The sequence below is a fragment of the Melozone crissalis genome, unplaced genomic scaffold, assembly GCF_028551555.1.
Source record: "Melozone crissalis strain CALT ecotype California unplaced genomic scaffold, PUWL_Pcris_2 ptg000017l_1, whole genome shotgun sequence".
NCBI classification, from domain to species: Eukaryota; Metazoa; Chordata; class Aves; order Passeriformes; family Passerellidae; genus Melozone; species Melozone crissalis.
This window is the reverse complement of record NW_026535795.1, coordinates 14795232-14816767: the sequence shown is the minus strand read 5'-3', so window position 1 is coordinate 14816767 and position 21536 is coordinate 14795232. Positions and strand designations below refer to the sequence as shown.

The 21536-nt window shown below is 56.6% G+C and overlaps 2 protein-coding genes across 7 annotated transcripts in view; one reads left to right on the top strand and one right to left on the bottom strand.

Moving 5' to 3' along the window:
* Positions 1–256: 256 nt before the first annotated feature.
* On the top strand, positions 257–4481 carry TGIF2 (TGFB induced factor homeobox 2). The gene is made up of 2 exons (XM_054274874.1): positions 257–472; positions 3948–4481. The coding sequence occupies exons 1-2, from the start codon at positions 272–274 to the stop codon at positions 4479–4481; spliced, it is 735 nt and encodes a 244-aa protein (XP_054130849.1). The 5' UTR covers positions 257–271.
* A 4128-nt stretch (positions 4482–8609) lies between these two features.
* Positions 8610–21536, bottom strand: part of DLGAP4 (DLG associated protein 4) — a 156555-nt gene continuing 143628 nt past the window's right edge. For all 6 annotated transcript variants that reach the window (XM_054274863.1, XM_054274862.1, XM_054274864.1 and 3 more), the window contains 6 exons: positions 17132–17493; positions 15737–15828; positions 14907–15316; positions 12986–13077; positions 11297–11449; positions 8610–10226 (listed from right to left, as the gene is read on the bottom strand). In XM_054274863.1, the coding sequence (XP_054130838.1) occupies positions 10011–10226; positions 11297–11449; positions 12986–13077; positions 14907–15316; positions 15737–15828; positions 17132–17493 (1325 nt within the window). In that variant the 3' untranslated portion in view covers positions 8610–10010. The remainder of the gene's footprint in view (positions 10227–11296; positions 11450–12985; positions 13078–14906; positions 15317–15736; positions 15829–17131; positions 17494–21536) is intronic.

Below are 21536 nucleotides of genomic sequence, written 5' to 3'. Positions count from 1 at the left end.
AACCCCTGCGGGCGCTGCGATTCCCCGCACTCCCGGGGCTCTGCTCGGTGCCCCCGTTGTCCCGCCGGTACCGGTCGTTCGTGTTCCCCCCCCCGGGGGTCTCTGCCCCGGGATTCCGCCTCGGGCGGGCCCGAAGGGGCTGAGACCCCCGCTGGAGGCGGGGGGAGGTCGGTGGGAGGCCCCTTCCCCTCCCCCGGCCGGACACCGCCTGGAGCTCCCTCCGGTTCCCTCGCCAGGCTCCAGCCAGGGCGGCCCCGCGGGCAGCTCCACCATGTCGGACAGTGACCCGGGGGACGAGGACGGCGCCACATCCCCTGACCCCTCGCAGTGCAAGAGGAAGAGAAGGGGAAACCTCCCCAAGGAGTCGGTGAAGATCCTGCGGGACTGGCTGTACGAGCACCGCTTCAACGCCTACCCCTCGGAGCAGGAGAAGCTCAGCCTCTCGGGGCAGACCAGCCTCTCCGTGCTGCAGGTACGAGCCGGCCCCGCCCGCGGGGACACCGCTGGGGACACTGCCATGGGGACACTGCCATGGGGACATTGCCATGCTGGGGACACTGCCATGGGGACACCGCTGGGGACACTGCCATGCTGGGGACACTGCCATGGGGACACTGCCATGGGGACACTGCTGGGGACACTGCCATGGAGACACTGCCATGGCGACACTGCTGGGGACACTGCCATGGGGACACCGCTGGGGACACTGCCATGGGGACACTGCCATGGGGACACTGCCATGCTGGGGACACTGCCATGCTGGGGACCGTGCCATGGGGACACCGCTGGGGACAGTGCCATGCGGTGTGGGACAGCAGAACCCCACCGAGGATCCCAAAGGTCTGGGCAGGCTGGGATCATTGGCCAGGGAAGGGCAGAAAGGAAGCCAGGGAAGGGATGTTTGGGAAGGAAAGGCACCTGTGTGAGGGGAGGGTGTTTCCTGGGACAGTGAGCCCTGGGAGCAGCTGTGCTGGAGGGGCTGCAGTGGGGACAGGCTGGATGCTGTCAGTCAGAGCTGCACAGGTGGGAGGGTTTTGGGGGATGCCTCTTTATCCTGTTCCCCTGGACACCCCCAGCAGGATGAGCACCCCCTGCACACAGAGCTGGGCAGAGGACAGCCCTGGGGTGGGCAAGGCCAGGAGTTGGACTTGGTGATCTCTGTGGATCCCTGCCAGCTGAGGATATTCTGTGATTTTAGCCAGCAGGGAGAGGCTGGGCTGCACTTGGAGTGCCCTGGGCTGGCAGGCCGGTCCCAGTTACAGCAGCTGCATTAAGGGGAGCCCTGTCCAGGAGTCTCCCTGTCCTGCTCCCAGCTGTGGGCTGGTGTTCTCCATGTGGCACAGGGCGGGTGCCCAGGCAGGAGCCCTGGGCAGCAGTGGGGGTGAGCAGTGCTTGTCCTTCCCACTCTGCTGCGGTCCCTGCTGTGTTTGGGGTGTCTGGGGGGGCCTGCCCAGCTGCTGGCCCTGTGCTCCATGCTCAGGCCTGGTGCCCTGGGCCCCGTGCCCCTCTCCCAGCCTGACAGGGTGTGGGGTGCTCTCTGCTCTCTGGGCTGCAGTGGGTGCAGGCAGCAGGCAGGGCCGGTGGGTTTGCTCCTCTGCTGGAGCTTCCTCTGGCTCCTCTCCCCGTGGCTCAGCACAGTCCTGGCCAGCTGTCCCAGCCCAGACAGCGAGTGTGGGCAGGGCTGTCTGCCTGCCCTCTCCCTGGGCAGCAGGGCAAGCCTGCCCTTTCACTTCAGGGTGTTTCTGTGGGTGCTGGCTGTGCCCCAGAGCCGTGTCCTGCAGCTGCTCGGGGACAGCCTGGAGCCCCTGGCTGGGCTTGGGGCTGAGTCAGGGACAGGCATGGCCCGTGGCAGCTGGGCTGGTGCTGGCCCGGGTTGGCCTGGCAGTGCCTGGCACATGGGGGCTGCCCAGGGCTCGGGGGCACTGGCAGTGCCTGGCACAGCCCCCCAGGGCTCGGGGGCACTGGCAGTGCCTGGCTCTCAGTGCCTGGAGCCCCTGGGACCCAGCAGGGGCTGGCACAGGGTGGGCTCTGTTGAGGTGTGGCCCTGCTGGGTGCCAGCTGCTGTTTGCCCCAGGTGACCCCAGAGCCAGCGTGTGCCCCCTGTGCCCGCTGTGCAGGGGTCCCAGCCCCATGGCATCCCCAGTGCCAGCCTGAGGGGCTGCAGCAGCCACCCCTGGGGTTCCCTGTGCCTGCTGTGGGGAGCCGTGGGACACCCCATGGCCTGGCTGTGGGGTTCAGTCTGTGATGCTGATCTGGCCCCTCTGGCCCAGGGCTCTGCCACAGCCACTGGCCAACCCTTCCAGTTGTTTCTTTGTGCCCCCCTGGCTGCTCCAGTGGCCTGGGGAGCTGGAGCTGTGCATGGCAGCCAGGGATCAGGGGGAGCAGGAAGCCCTGTGGCTCCCTTGCAGGAATTCCAGCACTAGGAAAGTGGCACCTGCTCCCACTGAGGCTTCCTGGACAGCAGCAGCTTGCCCAGCCTGTGCCCTGCTGTGGCATCAGGGCACAGACACTGCCCAAAGGGACAGAGCAGGGCGTGCTGGTGGGAGGAAAAGGGAGGGACTGAACCCAATGAGCTGCTTCAGAGCCAGAGCGTGTCCCAGCTCTGTGACAGTGCCTGCTGTCACAGTGGCTGTGTGTCCCCATCTCCGTGCCCTGTTCTCCAATGGGAATTGAATGCTGGAAGCGGTGGTGGGGACAGGCTGGATTTTGGGGGTTCTCAGCACTGAGGAGTTGGGCTTTTTGTTGGGAGTCCATCTCTCTAGCTGGGGATCACAGTGGTGGATGGCCAGGATTCTGTCAAGGGGACTCAGCTAAGACCTGCAAGGGAGGGGGTTTGGAACAGAAGAGGGAGTAAGACTGGTGTGTTTGAGAGTTTTAATGCCAAATATTGTCATAAAGAAAAAAAACGACAGCTGAGGTCTTGCTGTGGTTGAAGTTGCGGCAAGTTCTCTCTCCTTGGGGGAAATATTTTCCATAGCTGTTGATTTAGGAAAGATCAGACTTTTTTCCCCCTTGATTTATTCTAATTGTTTTCTAGGAAAAAGGCAGTTATTTAAATGCAGCATTTTATAAAAAGATGCTGAAACAATTCACGGCCAAGGCTCAATAATGGCAAAGGGCTGCCAGACGTGCAGCCTCCATGCTGTGCAGTTTGGGAGAGCCTTTAGCATGAGTTGTGACCCTGCTCGTGGGCAGAGGCACAGGAAGGTGTCTGCTGTCCCTGTCAGGGGCTGAGGAGCTGCAGCTCCATCACCTGATGGCTTCTAGAGTTTTCCATCTGTGCTGCTCTCCTGCCATCCATCTGCCCTGGCAGCCTCGGTGCTCCTGTTCGGGTTGGCAGCAGTGTGGAAACAGGGCTGAGCTCCAGGATGGGCCACCTGGAGAAGGAAAACCTGTCCCCAGGCTTGGGACCCGCAGGGTGGGCTCTGGGCTGGCTCTGTGCCATGCCATGGGCTCTGGCTGGGGCTGTGCTGTACCTGCAGCCGGGGCCTCTGGCACAGCACCGAGCCCCTCCTGCCCTGGGCAGCTCTGCTGAGCCCCCCCAGCCCCGGGGCTCCGGGCACGGCTGCTGTGCCGGGGGGGCTCGGCCGGGGCTGCCATGGAGAGCAGGAACCGCGGGCACGGCCCCGAGCGGGGCTGGCAGGGCCGGGGCGGCCGGGCCAGGGCCGGGGAGGAAGGGGCTGCCCCGGGCGGGCGGTGCCGGGCAGGAAGCAGCCGGTGCTGGGGTTTCCGTGGGTGCCAGCGCCGGCTGCGCCTCTCCGGAGCCGCTCGGGAAGGGGGTGCAGGGCTGAGGGGGCGTGGGGGAGTCCGGCTGTGCGGGAGCCGCTCGCCTGCTCTGAGCCGGGGCTGCTGCTCTGTGCGAGCCGCTGCTGCTCTGGGGGAGCCGCTCGCCTGCTCTGAGCCGGGGCTGCAGGCCCGGCTGACCCCGCCGCCCTCTCTCCTCGCAGATCTGTAACTGGTTCATCAACGCGCGGCGGCGGCTGCTCCCCGACATGCTGCGCAAGGACGGCAAGGACCCCAACCAGTTCACCATCTCCCGCCGCGGGGGCAAGGCCGGGGACGCGGCCGTGCCGCGGGGCGCTGCCGCCGGCGCCGGGCTGCTCGTGGTGCCGCCCGCGGGCGCCTCCAAGGTGCTGTCCATGTCGGTGTGCCCGCGGGTGCTGTGCCAGCCGGCGCGGGCGCTGGCCGTGGTGAGCGCCCACAGCCCCGAGTGGGAGAAGCCGGCCGGGCCCGAGGCCAGGGCGGGCCCCGGCAGCAGCAGCACCCTGACCCTGCTGGCGCGGGCCGAGGCGGGCAGCCCCACACCCGGACTCTTCAACACGCCGCCCCCGACGCCCCCCGAGCTCTTCGGGGACGACTTCAGCAGCTTCCAGCTGCTGGTGGAGGTGGCCCTGCAGAAGGCGGCCGAGCTGGAGCGGCAGCGGCAGGGGGGGCAGCTGCCCCTGGCTCCGCACGCCGAGCCCCCCGGAGCCCCCAAATAGCCCGGGCCGGGTCCCGCAGGGTGCCCTGCCCGGGGCTCCGACCCTCCGGCCTCTGCCTCGCCCCCACGGCCCGTCCAGGAGCGGCTCCTGCCCCGGGGGCTCCGGTGTCTCTCGGCAGCCGGGGCGGCAGAGGAAGGCCGGTCCCACCCCGCCATCCTCCCCGGAGATGCCCCGGCTGCCGAGCGCGGTGCCCGCTGTGTGCCCGAGCCCGGCGCTGGCCGTGCCCTGTCCCTGCCGGGCACTGAGCTCCCCTGGAAAACCTGCTGACCTCCTCCTCTCCTGCCAACAAGGGTCCAGCCAGCGCCGTTTGTCGGGGAGACAGAGAGAACCTGGGTTTTTAATGCCGGTGTGAGGACTGTGGCTGAAGAGCTTTGTCTCCCAAATCTCTGATCCTTTCTCCCTGCCCCCCTTCCCCCCCGGCCCCCCTTTTGTTTTTGGGGGCTTTTCTGTTTCCCGGTGCTGGCCAGGGGGTCTGCCTCGCCCAGGGAAGGGCAAAGGACAGATGAACTGGAAACATGGAGTCTGTGGCATTTTATCATGGAAAAAATAGGACCCTCCTCTTCCTTTTTAGGTTGTTCTGGATGCTGCCAGTAGAAATCTCTATGGTGCTGTTTAGCAAGTTTTTTGTTGAAACATTTTCCCTTTAATTGTGATTTATTACATGATTATTACTTTTTTTTTAATTTTTTTTTTTTAATCTGTAAGCATTTCCACACCTTCCCCGCGCTCCCCTCGCGTTCATGCCGAATGTGTGCACGCTGTGCCCGGAGCAGTGAGCGCAAGCCCGGGCAGAGCTGAGACTGTGAATTTTGTACCCGATTTCATTTCCTTTTTTATTTTATTTTATTCTATTTTTTCTTCCATAAAACCTTTGGAAAGAGGCGTGGTGCGGGCACGGCCATGTGCGTCCTGCAAGTGCAGCGCGGGGCGGCAGGGAGGGGCGGGCGGAGCATAGAGGTGTCGCTCCCTGTCCCCTCCCCTCGCAGCGCGGCTGTGCGGTGCTGGGGACCTCTAGTGACAAACTGCGGTCAGCTGGGATGGCCGGGCTGCGGGGACCGGGGCAGCTCCTGGGCCCCAGGACAGCTCCTGGCCGGGTGTCGCTGCTGTCCCCGGGCAGCCCCTGGCCGGGTGTCGCTGCTGTCCCGGGGCTGTGCCGGGCCCTGTCAGAGGTGGGTTGCACAGTGACTGTACCCGGCCATGGCAGCGCTGATCCCCTCGGTAATTCCCGAGCCAGATGAGGTGATGATGACCGGAGGGGGTAAAGCCTAGGACTGGGAGCTCTGCAGGGCAGGGGGAGAGCCCCGAGGGGGAGGAAGGGGCTGGAAGGGAAAAGCACTGATTTGGGGGACTGGTGTGTTCCCACCCATCATTTCTTCAGAGGAAGGTGCCAGGGAGGGGCTGCTGTGGGAAGGTTTGCCAAGAGCATCACCTGGGCAGGTGCCCTGTGCAGTGCTGGGGGTGCCCATCGTGTGCCTCTCACCCCCAACTCCATTTCTATGTCCAGCCTTTATTTTCCCTCTGTCTCCTTCCCAGGGAAAGTCCTCAGTTTTGGGACTCTCACCTTGTCACCCCTGCAGCTCTGTCCCTTGCTCTGGGGGAGGGAGAGGCTCTTTGGCCTCCTGCTCTTGCCCCAGTCAAACCCCAGTGCTTTCCTTCCCCGGTGCTGCTGCCCTGGGATGGACCAGAGTTGGGAGGGCAGGAGTTATTGGAATTAAATTTATGGAGAAATAACAAACTACTGTAAATATCTTTTTGTTTGTTTTTCTATTGTCAAATAAAAGTTTTTTTAGTTTTGGTTGTTATTTTTAAATATGAGCTGTGTGTCAGAGTGAGATGTGTCCTTTGTGGGTGTCTCACTTCGTTCTCCACCCCCGGGAGAAACCCCTGGGCCACCCTGGAACAGCACCCAGGTGTCCCCCACTGTCCATGGGCTTTGTGCCCGGGGTGAGGGATGTGGGAATGTGGGATGGGGCACACTCCCATGGGGAGTGGGGGGCTGGAGCCAGGGCAGGGCCTGCGTACTTCCCGGGGTGGTTTGGGTTGGAAAGACCGTGAAGACCATTTAGGCACAGCCCCCTGCCATGGGCAGGGACACCTTCCACTACCCCAGTGTGCTCCAAGCCCTGTCCAGCCTGGCCTTTCATCCTTCCAGGGATAGCCACAGCTTCTCTGGGTAACCTGTGCCAGCGAGGAATTTCTTCCCAATATCCCTGATCTCTGATAATGTGAAGCCATTCCCATCCCTTGTCCCAAGTCCCCCTCCAGCTCTCCTGGAGCCCCTTTAGGTCCAGGAAGGGGCTCTGAGGTGCCCCCAGAGTGTTCCCGTCTCCAAGCTGAACACCCCCAGCTCTCCCAGCCTTTCCTACTTGTCAAACTCCTCCGCCACTGCCAACCCTGCCTAAAACCCCCCACGAGTGGCTGAGACCCTGGAACCCTCCCTGGAAGTGCTGCCCATGGCTGGGGCGGGGCTGTGCCCACAACAGCGCAGGCAGCGGGGACCGCTGTGCACCCCCGAGGGTCCGGGACCGCTGAGCACCCCCGAGGGTCCGGGACCGCTGTGCATCCCCGAGGGTCCCCAGCCCCACGGTTGTGCCGGAGGTAGCGCGATCCCCGCGCATGGACGGAGCCGGGAGCCGTCCTGAGGTGGCCCCGGGACAGGCGCGGTCCCGCCCCGGGCGGGGGCCGGGCCGAGCCGGCGTCGCGGGCCATTCCCGGGGGTTCCCGGGGATTGGGCCCCGCGAGGCAGGGGTTGGGCCTGGGGAAGCCGCGGGAAGAGCCGGGAGCGGCTCCAGGTGCCGGAGAGCGCGGGGCTGAGCGCCCGGCCGAGAGGGGGACACGGACACGGACACGGGACAGGGACTCAGGCGGGCACGGCGCCCTCCAGCCCCGCCTGCCCGAGCACGGCACAGAACATAGGGAGGCCACGCCCACCGCCCTCTCAAGCCCCGCCCTCTCAGAGCAGCCTCACGGCCATTCGCTGCCGCAGCAGGTACTGTGCTGTGATTGGCTGATAGGGCCCGGAAGTACTGTGACACACGGCCTCTCCTCTTGTATCCACTGGGGGCGGCCATTTTGTTTCACCCGCCATCTTATGGCAGGGCGCAGCCATTTTGTTAAACGTCATGGCGCGCTGTGATTGGCAGGCACCCATCTCGTGACACCACCATCCCCACGTGATCTCAGGCAGCCCCGTGATTGGCTGTCCCTGTCCTTTGGGCTCCAAACAGGTGGATTCAAGGAGTGGGCATGAAATTATTTACGAAAGGAGTGTTAAATATCTACAACAAATAATTCCCAGATTTATAAAAGGTGTGTCCAAATATGTATAACACGTTTTTGTACACGTGTTACACATATTTATATGTATATGCATATAGAAGTATGTAACTCTACCTCTGTATTTGCATACGTATTTTAATACATGTAGGGGAATTTAAAATATGGTATTAATTATAAGATACAAAACCATATTAAAATTAATTAATTTTTACATCTTTATAAATTCACTTACATGTTAAAATATATGCACCTACATATATACAAATCCATGTTATATAAGAATATAAATATGAGCAAGCCCAGCCCAGGCAGCAAGGAGAGCTTGACCACTCCATGAGCAGCAGCAGGTAAAAGTAAATGATAAAATAGATAAATTAACTCCCACATCTCCTTGGTGTTCCCTGTTTCTCTGCCAGTGATTCCTAAAGCTGCATCCGCCCCAAAACCCAACAGTGCAACCCAACAGTCTCTGCCCCCACGGAATCTTTAGGTTTGAGAAAGGCCTCCAAGAGGAGTCCCAGCTGTTGCCAAACCTGCCATGCCCACACACCACCAGGTGCCACCTGCACAGACCCTTCCAACACCTCCAGGGCTGGGGACTGTCCCCCTGCCCTGGGCAGCCCTGACCACATTTTCCATGAAGGACTTTCCCTCAGTACCCATTGTAAACCTCCCCTGGAGCAACCTGAGGCTGCTTGCACTTGTCCCCTGAGAGCAGAGCCTGACCCCCACCTCCAGCCCAATCTGAATCCCAGCACAGCCAAGCTTTGGGAATTCTATGGCTGAGGGCAGAGACCTCAGAGCAGTGTTCATGGACAGCCCCACACAGCACACAATGGGCAGCAGGCATCGTTCAGGATTTCACTTTTATTTATTTTTTGCCTTCTGGATCACCAACACTCTCACTGAAACCACTGGGATTCCACCTCCACCCCCATGACAGTAGCACACAATCTCCCAACTTGTTCAAACGTGTGAAGAGGAAAAAAAAAAAATCCCCAGCAAGATCCCTCAGGATGGGACAAAAACCTTCTGTGTGAGAGGGTGGCAAAGAATCAGGGGGTGGCAGTTCTGGCTCCGAGGAGCCAGACCGGAAAGGAGACCTACAAAGGGGAAGAAAAAATGGGCTAAAAAATATTTAGCAATCCTTCCTCTACCCAGAGAGCAGGGAGATAAGGAAAAAATAGTCATCTGCTTACACACAGGGTATATATTTTTACACACACTTGGACACACATCTAGATATAGTACATGTAAAAATATATGCTATACATCTGCCCACCCCCGCGGTGGCGTGGGCAGGATCCGTGTGTAGGAATTACTATACAGGTACTACTAAGTGTATATGTGCATATGTACACCCTCCTGTCTCCTCCTGGACACGCTGACCCCACAGCCCCCGCCGCAGCAGCTCCTCTCTCCACCAGCCAGCCAAGGACAGCGGTGTGGGAAGGGGAAGAGGAGGGAAACCATAGTGCTGTGCTCGTGCTCTGTGCTCCTTCAGCTCCGCTCCGCAGTGGGTTCCGGCTCTCGGGGTCCCCTGCGCCAGGTTTATTGCACATTTTGCTCTGGGCTGCATTTCAACCCCACATTCCACAGCCCCGGCGTCCTGTCCCTCCAACAAGCTGAGGATGGGGCCCCCTGTGCCCGTCCTCCCCCAGCCCAGCACCCCCATCCCAGGAACACAAAGCCCAGCAGGCTGGAGAGGGCAGCAGGGATGACACACCACAGGTGCTCTCTGCGGGGACAGGGGGGTCCGGACACGGGAACCGAAACCATGCAAAGGGTGAGGAACGGGAGCAGGAGGAGGGAAAAATAAAGGATGAGAAGGGCAGAACAGATCTGAGGAGGAGGAAGAACACAGCACGGCAAGTGCTCGAGGCTTCGTGTTTTCTTGTCCTCTTCTTGTAAACAAGCTAATAATTCTCATGAGATAGAACAAGTAAAAAGACTGAAGTTCCAAGTCGAGGGGCTGGAGTTCCCAGGAGTCTGTCCAGTCCATTCAGCAACACCACAGCTGGGGAGAAAACGAGGGGCATTTTTTCTTTTTTTAAATTTTTTTTTTTGTTTGTATTTTTTTTTTTTGTTAAAATCTTCATTACTTAAAGCTGAGAGAGAAAAAAGCCAACTCAGGAGCCCTTTGCAAGGATGGCTCATTGTCTCTAGACTGAATAAATCACACAGGTTTCAAGAGAACCTTTTTTTCCCATTTAATGACTTATAAAAGCCGCGGGCTGGCCGTGGCTGGGCTCAGAGGCGGGTCTGGGCCTCGGGGACGTAGATCTCGATGCTGTCGGCGCTCTCGGTGGCCGAGTTCTGCCGCACGGAGGCCGCGCGCTTGGCCGCCATCAGCCGCTTCCGCGCCTCCTGCCGCTGCTTGTCCGAGTCGGAGCCTTTGTCCCGGCCCAGCTGCGATTTGGACTTGGCTGGCTTCTTTGGCACTGGAGGCGGTGGCTTCTTCTCTTCCTTTAGGGAGACAGGAAGGAAAAACCCACACCTGATACAAGTGTGCGTGGCTGGGCACCGGCTCAGCCCCGGGGGACGGGGATGGCGCTGGGGAGAGCAGCTCTGCAGCCAGACACCCCTCAGATCAACTGCCCCGTTTCTACAAGGAGCCATTTTGCATTTCACAGAATCACAGAATGTCCTGCATGGGAAGGGACCCACAACAATCATGGAATCACAGAATGGTCTGGGTTGGAAGATCACCCAGTGCCACCCCCTGCCATGGCAGGGACACCCTCCTCTAGACCCTGTCCAAGTGGCCTTGGACATTTCCTGGGATGGAAGTCCACAATCCAGGGGCTGATGATCTACAACCAGGATCATCACGTCCAACCCCTGCACAGACAGCTGCAGGACACCCTGTGCCTGAGAGCAGTGTCCAAACTCTCCTGGAGCTCTGGCAACCTGGGGCTGTGCCCGTTCCCCAGGGAGCCTGGGCAGTGCCAGCACCCTCTGGGGGGAGAATCTTTTCCTGTTATCCAGCCTAACCCTCCCCTCCATGCAGCTTCCATGGTACAGGGTTCCTCTGGAGTGGCCTGGAGTTCAGAGATTCTCTGGTTCAGCAGCAGCTCAGAGCACAGCACAGGCAGCACAAAGACACAACTTCATGTGGAACTGCAGAATTTTAATAAGCCACCGTGCCCTGAGTCACACCCCTCCCCTACCCTTACTGGCAGAGCCAGGACCCCACCTCTGCTGCATTTTTCAAAGGTTCAATTTGCTTTTCACATTACTTGGGCACAAGGGATAGTTAAATCTATCTACACAGTGCTGGGAATAGTTGAGGCCCCTGCACCACTGTCCACCACTCTGGGCTCTCTCACCACCTTTTCCCCTTGCACAAAACTGTTCCTGTTCCGAATGTTACTCAAGAGGAATGAATGGCCTTGGTGCCTTATGAGGCTGTGAGAAGACAAGTGCAGGATGGCAAAAGCCCTTGGGAGCATCTGTTTGCAGACAAAAGCAGACCTCAGGTACCCCAAATGTGTACAACAAGGTGCTGTGGCCACTCCCCAGTGCCCCTCACTCACCTTTCTCTCCGGTGTCTCTGCCAATTGCCAGCTATTAGCTTTGAGGTGGTACAGCTCATCAAACTTCATGCTGATGTCTTCAATGGACAGCTGGAGGAGATCCCAAAATCCAGCCAAGTCCTGGGCTGTGGGTCTGGGATTGGCATTAGGGTTCTACAAGGGGAGAAGCATTAAAAACCCCATGTCAGAAAGAACACACCCAGCAGAGCAGCATGAATAGCACCTTCACCCCTTCTATGTCTGCCTGCAACCAAACTCAGTGAGGAGCCACAGGAGACAGTGGCCCTGAGCATGGACACACAAAGCCATCATTTACAGCCCAAATAACTTCTGCCAAGCTCAGGAAGCAAGTCCTGACTCCTTGTAAGCACTCCTCCTTACAGCACAGTAATCCTGAGCCAGACACCCAGTGCTGGCACTAACCCCTCAGCAGGAACCTCCAACAGGAGGTGCCAGTGTGGCAATCAGAGTGACAACACTGGGGTCTTACACAGAGACCCTCATCTCAGGGGGATAAATGATGGAAATGGATACCCAGCTCTGATGCCTGGATGTGCAGCACTCCAAGGAGCCAAACTGAGCTTTCATGAGCAAAATTATTTTGCTACATTTCTGCCCAAAACAACCTGAAAGCATCAGTACTTCTCAGGCTGGGTTGAAAAATTTTAAGGAGCTTAAGTTTCTTCCAAGAATAGGATTTTCCCAGTTCCCAGACAGCTGAACCACCACCCCAGACCCTGGAAAACATGGGATCAGATCCAAGCAGCTCACACAAAGCTCTGCTGGGGCTGCTGCTCAGCTGGGATCAGCACTTTACTCCCCTCCTGCTCCTCAAGTCTCTCCAAGATTATTTTACATCTAAAGAGGAATTCACCCCTGAGGAAGTTTGCAAAATCCATATTACCATAAAGCTTGAGGGGAAAACTAAACCACAGATTCCATCAATGCCCATTAGCCAGGTCAGCTCTGAGCAAGGGCAAAGCCCTGCATTCCCTTTCAGAGATCAATTCCAGTGGCCTGGGGACAGTGGCACCAGCCACACATGCAAAGGGAGCACGTGTGGTCAAGAGCAGACCTTTCAAACAGTCCCCCCTATCCAGCCCAGCCTCAGGGGTTTGCCTCAAAAAGCCCTTCAGAAGCAGGAGGCACCTCTGTGTGACCGTGGTCACAAGGGTTTTCAGGATGAGAGAGAGACAGAAATGTTGATTCCATGATCAGAAGGCTTGATTTATTATTTTATGATATATACATTATATTATGACTATACTAAAAAGAATAGAAAAAGTTCTCAGAAGGCTAGCTAAGCTAAGAATAAAAAAGAACGAATAACAAAGGGCTGTGTCTCAGACAGAGAGCGAGAGCAGCTCTGCTATGAATAGTCAGTAAATCCAAACATCCACACGAGACCAATCACAGATGTACCTGTTGTATTCCACAGCAGCAGATAATCATTGTTTACATCTGATTGCTGAAACTGCAGCTTCTCACAAGGAAAAAATCTTGAGAAAGGATTTTTCACAAAAGATGTCTGTGACACCTCTGTGCTAACCCAGCCTTCCCTGGCTGGCACTGCAGGCTGTGGCACTGTTTCCACAGGGACTGCAGCCTGTTAACACTGACCAAATCCTTGTAGTGCTGTTCAAAGAGAGGCATCCTCTCAGAAACCAAGAAAAAGAGATCCAGACTCACCAAGTTTTGCTCACAGAGGCCGTGGAATTGCTGGAACTTCTGTGACATTAGTAACTGTGCACTGCCCACTGCACTCAGGACTTTTCCTAAGACTGTGAGGGACAAAAAAAAGAAAAAAAAATAAAAGTAAATAAAAAGACCTGAATTGAACAGACTGTTAATTCTACCAATGAGCTCCAGCATTTCTGGAGCAAACACTGGAGTCATCAGAAAAGGAATTTCAGAGATCCTCAAGGCACCAACTGCTCTCACAAGATGTTTTGCAACTACATTTGTCTGCCATTGCTCCTTCTGGCAGGCCAAACACAGACCTGGCTGAGGACATTACAATATCCAAGCTGGCAGGGAGCTCCTCAAACTGCCCTGAGCCCCTCAGAGAACCACCAGCACCACCTCAGCCAAGTCTGCTGGCACCTGCTCAGAGATCCCAGGCTACTCTCCCAGCCCTGCCCAGGGGAAAGGTGACAAAGGTGACACAGGGACCACTCTCCAGCCTCCCTGTACCAGCAGGGATTAACACACAGGCCAGGGCTTTTAACACCCAGGACTTCATGCTGCTCTTAATGGGTTTTCCAAGCAGCCTCTGGGCATGGACATGCTCCTCTGCTCATGAGAGGAAACACAGTGTGGGCTTTTCCCTCCCAGAGGCAGGTTCAGAGCCCCATGTGCCTGCAAGCTGCATCACCAACAGGGACCACTGAGCCCTGCCCTGCTGCTGCCCCTGAGCCTGCCCAGCAGATCCTGGCTGGGTGAGCACACCCTGGGCTCTCCAACCCACCAAGGCTGGGGTTACACAACCAGGCAGCCTGCTCCTGGCACACAGAACAGTGCCATGCAGCTGCTCCTGGCACACAGAACAATGCCATGCAGCTGCTCCTGGCACACAGAACAGTGCCATGCAGCTGCTCCTGGCACACAGAACAGTGCCATGCAGGTCTCACTGCCTTCCCTTGCCACAGGTCAAGCCAGACCAGCCCCAAGGCAGGGAGATTCCCTGCCAGGCAGCACCTCAGGGAATCAGATTAGGGATTAGCTCAGCAGTGACACTGAGCTAAAACTGAGCCTCACCTTTGTTTCACCTTTCTCAGGTTTTAAAAACATCAAAACCAGGCTCCACACAAAGATCCTGCCTTTTGCAGCCTTGACACCCACTCCTGTCACTCTGCATGCACCAGAGGCATGATTCCCACTGCAAAAAGCCCAGGGGTTTTGCCAAGGCATTTGAAAATAGAGGAGCAAGCCTAGCTGGGACTGAACCCCATAAAATCAACTGGCCTCCTGCTCCCTGTTCCATGCTTTTGGTGTACCCAGCACAAATTCAGTGAGGCTTTCCCATGTGAGGAAACCTGTTCTTTGCTTTAACGACCAGTTCATCAAGTGAACTGAGCAAACAGGCTCCAAAGTCGTGTTCCTTCTGCCCCACTGCCAGCTAAGGTCTCCCCTGCCTGTTTGACAGTAATGGGTGAGACAGGGAGGGGCCACAGCCTCCCTGAAAGCTTTTTCCATTTGTCCTTTTTTAAGATTAAATCCATTTAAGCTTTTAGCAGTTTTGAGTGGTCAGAAGCCACACCATGCCCTGTACATCTTTCATGCTGCATCACAGCATTATGTTGCACTCCATTTGCTACAGGAAGCTACATTACCCTTACCAAGGAAAAAGCATTCCTCATCTCATCCTCATCTTCATGCTTTGGCTCTGGGGGCTGTCAGCAATTTCAGAATGGTTTGTGAGGGAAGGGACACCTTAGAGCTCATCTCATTCCACGGGCAGGGACACCTTTCACTAGACCAGGCTGCTCCAAGCCTTGTCCAGCCTGGCCTGGGACACTCCAGGGATGGGGCAGCCACAATTTAACCGACCCAATGCCCAAATCCAACCCCTCCTTGAGGGAGGAGCTGCCGGGCGGGTGCCCCCACCCACCTTCCTCAGAGAGATTGTTCTCTTTGGTCTCCTGGTCCATCTGGCGGCACCAGCCCTCCAGGCGCTCGGTCTCTGCCTGCAGCAGCTTCAGGAACCAGAAGCCGTCCCGCCGGCAGGGCCCCGCCTGCGCCGGCTCCGACGGCGACGTGGAGGAGCTCTCGAGCCAGGGGTCAGGAGGAGGGAGAGAGGAAGGCTCCAGGGCCGGGTCGTTGTTTTCTCCATAGGAGAGGTTTCTCTTAATCTGTGAGGGCTTGGCTGGTTGCCTGGTGGAGGCATCAACACCAACGGAGTTGTTGTGCTGGGGGCACTCAGCGAGGCTTCTCTCAGATGATTTACAGCTGGAGTTATTGGGCTCCTGCGTGTCAGAGTCTGTGTCCTGTTTGGAGGACATGCTGCGGGAGTGGCTGTTCCTGCAGGGATCAAAAGCCATCGTTCAATAGCAGGGCTCAGCCTGGCTGGCCTTCCACACTGACACCAAAATCCATGGGCACAGCAGAGCCCCCCTGCCCCTCCTCACACACAGACACACCACACGTACACAATTACAAGGTTGCCTGCTTACTGAAGCCGGCCCTTCAGACGAGAGCCTGACGCACGACTATAATTACAGCTTGGAATTTTTTAATTTTTGATTTAATTTCAAGCTCCCATTGATTTGGCTGTTAGAGAACAAATGCTTTTTGCAGCGGGTGTGCACTGTGGAGGAAGAGCTCTCCGTGGGCCCCATTCAACATCACTCACAGGCACAAAGCAGGGCAGAAGGTCTAAGCACAAGTGGGGGAGGCACAATTTAAAAGAAAAGGAAACTGCACAAGTTGTGTCTCACTTACCGCCACTCGTCCTCTACCTGTACCCCGATGGACTGGAATTTGGTGGCTGGTGGAGGAGGCTCCTCTTTTGCCACTGGCTGAAGGCAGTCAACCTTATTGAACAAAAAAACACAGACAAAAACAGACAGAAGAACTTGTGGCTGCAATCCACGTTAGTAGAGCAGGAGTGTGCACACACAGAGCATGCTGACACCACACGGGAGGGCTGGCTAAGGACGGGCACGAGGCTCCTGCCCAGCTCTGCTCCCACCTCAGGAGCAGACACAGGGCTGTGTCCTGCCAGGCTGCTGTGCCAGGAGCCCTGGGCTCTCTGCATGGCTGGGGCAGTGTCCCTGTGCCACTCCACACAGTCAGGGACCATGGCATCCAAGGGAGCACAGCAAGGTGATTGAGACTGACGGCAAAGCCTCTCTCCCAGGGATTGACACCCTCCATGGCTCTGGATAAGAGGGTTAGAAGGTTTTAGGAAAGAAATCCAGGTGACTTAAGAACCAGCTCAGAAAAGGAAAAGCAGTGGAAGGCAGTCAGCCCCTCCAGTGGGTTTCCCTCCCCTCGCTGCCCTTTCAGGTGCTCTGTCCCACCAGCCTTGCTGAGAGCCCTTCCCTGTCACCTGTACTGAGCTGGCCTTGCTGCAAAGCTGATGGAGAACTCGTTCAGCACACACAGGACAGCTCAAAGCTCAGATCCTGCACTTGGAGCTGCCCAAGTTCTCCTCTGCTGGTAACCAGCACCTGGGACAGAACCAGAGCTCACAGCCACCTGTGACAGAGAAACCTGTCCCAGAGGAAGGCACAGGCCCAGAGGATAAATTCTGCTGACTAAAGAATCAATTTACACTACTCACTGGGCTCTCATTTCACTGCTTTATCCACAGCTCTTTCCCATCTATCCCCACAGTTAAATGCTTCCAGCAAGGGAAGCATCAACCTGCTGGGAACATGGGGTAGCAAGGAATTGCACCCTCCTGCCTGCAGCCCTGGGACCATTTGGCACTGCAGCAGCCCTTCCCACATGGACATCAAGCAGAAGGGCCCACCTCTCAGGGGAGAACTGTCCCTACAACCAGATGGACAAGAAGCAGACTGACTGGAAGCAACACAGAGTACAGGGCACAGGCAGACCAGCAGCAAAAGGCCTCTTCAGAGGGACTCACCCAGTTAATACAGCCCCTCTGCTCTAGAAAACATTTCAAATTTGTACTAAAAGAGCTTGGTCCTTTCTGGGCTGTTAAGGGAAAGTGCTGCTGTCTCTCACCCTGGGAACACAGGCAAGGCAGTGAGTGTCCCTTGCTATTCTAAGTGAGCTCAGATGCACACCCGGTCACTGCAAAGGCACGTGCTAAATGGATGGGGCAAGGACATTCCTTGGGACAAAGGAGAACAAACTATTCCATACTTGTATTCCTATAGATGATAGCTTTCTTTTGGGGATATTCTCCACTTTAGGCTCTTCGTTAGTCAGAGTCCCTTTGTCACTTTTCAAAGTTGCATTTTTCTGAGGTAACTCTGGAGTGTCTCTGGCTGCAGTCACGACGCTGCCCCTGGTGACGCTGGGTGTCCTGGTGCTGTCCAAGCTGTCTGAGGAATTGCTGAGCCCCGACTGGCTGGTGACCTCACTCTTGTGGTCCTGGCTGTCCAGGTAGGTGTCCTGGGCTGACTCAGTGCTGCTCTGCACAGTGACAGAGATGAAGGGCTTGGACGTGGTCCGAGGTGGGACGGGAGGTGGAGTCTTTTTATATGCCACTAGGCATGATGAACCTGCAGGGACGGAGGGGGACAACGGAGAACGCAGGAGACAGGTTGGAGGGAAAGAGATACAGTGGAAGAGAGAGAAAAAGCAGGTCAGTCACGACATCCAAGAGGAGCCTCCGAGCAGCAGCTGGAGGCAGAGGTGCAGAACCAGCCCACAGGCAGCAGCTCACGCTGGGGACCCACACCAAAGCATAGGGGAAGCCAAGGCAGAGCCAGAGCTAGCTTGCAAAAGAAGTCAAAAGGAATACCATGATGTGTGGAAATGGAGAAGAGGGATAGAAAAGCCTCCCAAGAATGCTACAGGGCTTGGCAGGTGTAAGCCTCCACAGTGGGGAAATATTCTTTGGCTAAACCCTATGTTTTAGTGTCCTAGTACAGCCAAGTGTCTCAGCTCTTTGTCCCATCAGTTGACGAGTTTCAATGTCTGGATCAGGGTGATGGTTTTTCCTATAAAAATGGAAAGAAGCCATAAAATTTGTTAGATGTTGATGGCAGGAACACACATTTGAAGCCCCTGACAAGCCCAAATGCTCCATGCCAGAAGAAAAGGCATTATCTGGATGCAACAGCCCAAGAGTGGCGAGGCTGCTACTCCATGGCCCCAGATCCAAGTGGCAGCAAGGCTGGGGACGTGTGCCCAGCAGATACAGAACACACATATCCCACCTGTAGGGACAGATACATGGCTGGCTGCACAAACCCAGACAGCAGCCACAGCCCCAGCCTGCTCCTGTCTCTGGCTAGCCAGGATGGAAGCCCACCAGTGGAAATACATGTAAAATACAAGTAAAATCCATGTGGATGCTGCAGCAGCCATGTTTAGGCTCTCAGTCTGCCCAGGATATACAAGCCCCTGAGGCCACAGTCCCACTGCAGGTGCTGTGCATGCAGGACAGGCTGCACTGGGCAGGGCATGGCCAAACACACACCTGACCCTCTTTCCCCTCCTACCCCTGCACTCAGTCCTCCCCAAGTCACCAGACTCCCTTTCTTATCCTACCTCCACCCTTATCCTACCACTAGACTCTTATCCCTCCTGCCATTAAGTCCTGTGCAGTCCCAAACTGCTTTTCCCCTGCATCCATAACACACCCCAGCCCTTACCAGCAGCCTCCTTAGTCCCAGAGCTCTGCAGTCACTCCCCACTCCACACCATTGTCAGCAGAGCCAGAAGGCAGTTCTGAGCATCCCTGGGAGCCACATTCCCTGTGGGGCAGTCAGAGCTGCCCCAGGAGCCTCACTGACACTCTGTGGACTCACACATCCCACTGTTTACCATATTAAGAGCTAAAGCTCCACTTCAAAGGAGGACCTAAAAGGGAGGAATTACAGAGGAGAAGATCTGTGTTTCCAGCAGGGTTTCTGTGCCCAGAGATGCTGAGCAGCACCATAATGGTGCTGCTGGCAGAGGAGAAGTGAGAGGCCTGTGCAGGGCTGCCAACCCAGCTGCCTCCAGCCTGCATCTGCACAGGAGCTCAGAGAGCACCCAATGCACCCCAGCTCCCTCAAGCCACTCCACCAAATCCAGCACAAAGTGAGCAGAGTCCTGATGGCAGGACCCACCATCCTCGGCCTCACACAGTGAGGGGAGAGCACAGTCCCCCTGCCTGATGTGGAGCATCACCTCCAGCAGCAGCTCCCTGGCTCAGTCTCAGGGCCTGACTCACAGTGCCCATCTCAATGGAGCAGTGTAGGAGCAGCCTGAGCAGAGCCACGGCAGAGGCACCCCTGGATCAGCTGTGCCTACACCCCAAAACAACTGAAAAGGTTTCTCTGTTACTGCACCAGGGCTCCAGCAGCCACTGCCAGAGCAAGGCAGAGCCACCCCACCTGGCAGAGCTGGAAGCATGTCACTTGTCCCTTCAGTTAAATCCCTCCATGTGGCCCCTGTTCTTCTCCAGGGACAGTGCCCAGGGTGCCCTGCTACCCACAGCCCCTGTGCCACCATCCTGCTTGGCCAGCCCTTAGTGGCTCAGCTGGCACGGCCACCATGACCCAGCCCAGCTCCCCAGTGGGCACTGCCAGGGCTGGGGACAGGACACTGGTGGCTGTTTGCCACAGAACAGCCTGGCCAGGCAGAACAAGGGCAGGGCACAGCAGCACAGAGCTTCTGGGGCAGATCAGTGGGGACCAAGGCCAGGAAACCAGACCCAAAGTCATTGTCCACCTACCAACAGACAGCACAGACACTGTTTGTGCTGCTCTGCTGAACGGGGAAACCACAGGAACCTTGGCATGTTCCTGGGATCCCTTTGTGCCACCTGGCTTGGCTGAAGGGCAGCACAGGCTTTGCTGGAAGGGAAAGGCCCAGGAGCAACAAAACACAGCCCTGTTCATGTATCTGTGCTCAAAGGGTTCACTGCCTGAGCTACTAAAGTAAGTCTAAGGCTCTAAGAAATATTGCAAATGACAAACACAAAAGGATCAGGAGCTTTGAACAACTGGGGATGCATTAGTTAGTGCAACTGCAAATTAACCCCACTGAGGCCCTCTGCAAATATAAAACAGGACTTCTGAGCGCCCAGCAATCTCAGAAACCACACCTTAGAATGGGCTTCAAAATCCAAAGTCAGAGCAAGCCCTTCCAGAAGAGCCTGTCCTTGGCCCTCAGCACAACACTGAACCAAGAGTGAGTGCTTCCTGCATCTGGGGGAGAAAACAAACTTCCTCTTGTCCCTGAGGAAGACAAGAACATGCCAGTGCTTCCACAGGAGAAGCAGGCAGCATTCCCTCCTGGCTCTGAGGCCAATCCCACCAGTCAGGATCATTCCAGTTGCTGACTTGCCCCTCCAAAAGGCTCCAGCTCAACAGCCACAATCTGCTCTGGATTTGCTGAGGTCACAGCTTGTGCTGCAATGTAGAACTGCAATTCCTGTGGGCACTGGAGCAGGACCATCAGCTCAGTTTGCTTGGGAACATCATCCCTGCTCCAAAGAGGTGTGGAACAACAGGAGAACATGGAAGTCATGCTTAAGCTTCCAGTTTTGCAGCACCAGGCTCTTCCTGCTCACAGGATCTTCTGAGGCTTATTTCAGCAAGCAGTTGGAATTCACAGCATGCTGTGGATGATTGATTTTGGGGAGGAGGATGTTTGTTTATAATCTTTCCCCTGTAATTATTTTTAGAAAGCAGCATGTTTCCAAATGAGCACCCTGCACCTGCCCTCAGGGGCCTGGGCAATGCCCACAGATGCAGCCCTGGGCAGGGGAGCTGCTTGCAGAGCCTCACACTGCAGAGTCCTCTGCAGCCTCAAACCCCAGCTGGGCATGCTGGGCTCCTCTCCCTCTCCTTCCAGCGGTGTTTGCTTCTTGGAGGACTGAAAGTAGAGTCACAAGAGGATGTGAACTCCAGCCACAGCTCCCCCCACCAGGCTGTACCTGCTCAGTACCTGGCAGCACCACCAGGATCACAGCCAAGGGATTTGGGCTCAGATTTAAGCACCACCATTGCCCTCAAGTGTGTCTGGCCTCAAGTGCCAGTGCTCTGTTGCTATTGCTGATTCAATACTGCCTGCTGACATTTCCAATCCTTCCAGGAACTTCAAAGACCTTCTCAAACCATCCTTATTTTTGTTAGATCACCTCAAAGGCCCCAGCCAGAGTCAGCTGAGGAGATGAGCTCCCCTGCCCTCAGCCATCAGGGCTGGCTGCTGTCCCTGTCCTGCTCCATGCATCCCCCTCTCCCCTTGGGAAGGGCTGCAGGAACGACCTCATTTCCTCACACAGAAAGCAGAACACTGAAATAATCTCTCCTACAAGGCAAGCTCATTTGCCTTTTAAATAAAACAGCCATAGAATAATCTTGCAGCAAATGGCATCAGTGGCATTATTCCCTTGGAGATCCCAGCTGCAGGGCTTTGGGCTGGCCTTTGCCTCAGGGTGTCCTGGCTGGAAGGAGCAGCTTTGGGAGGCACTTTCCAACAGCAAAGGGAACTGGAACAGCTGCATTCCAAGTGACCTGACCTCTGATTTTCATCAGCTTCAGGAACACTTCAAGGTTGGAGCTGTAATGAACTATGTAGGATGTTTTCTTTGTAGAGAGTCCAAGTG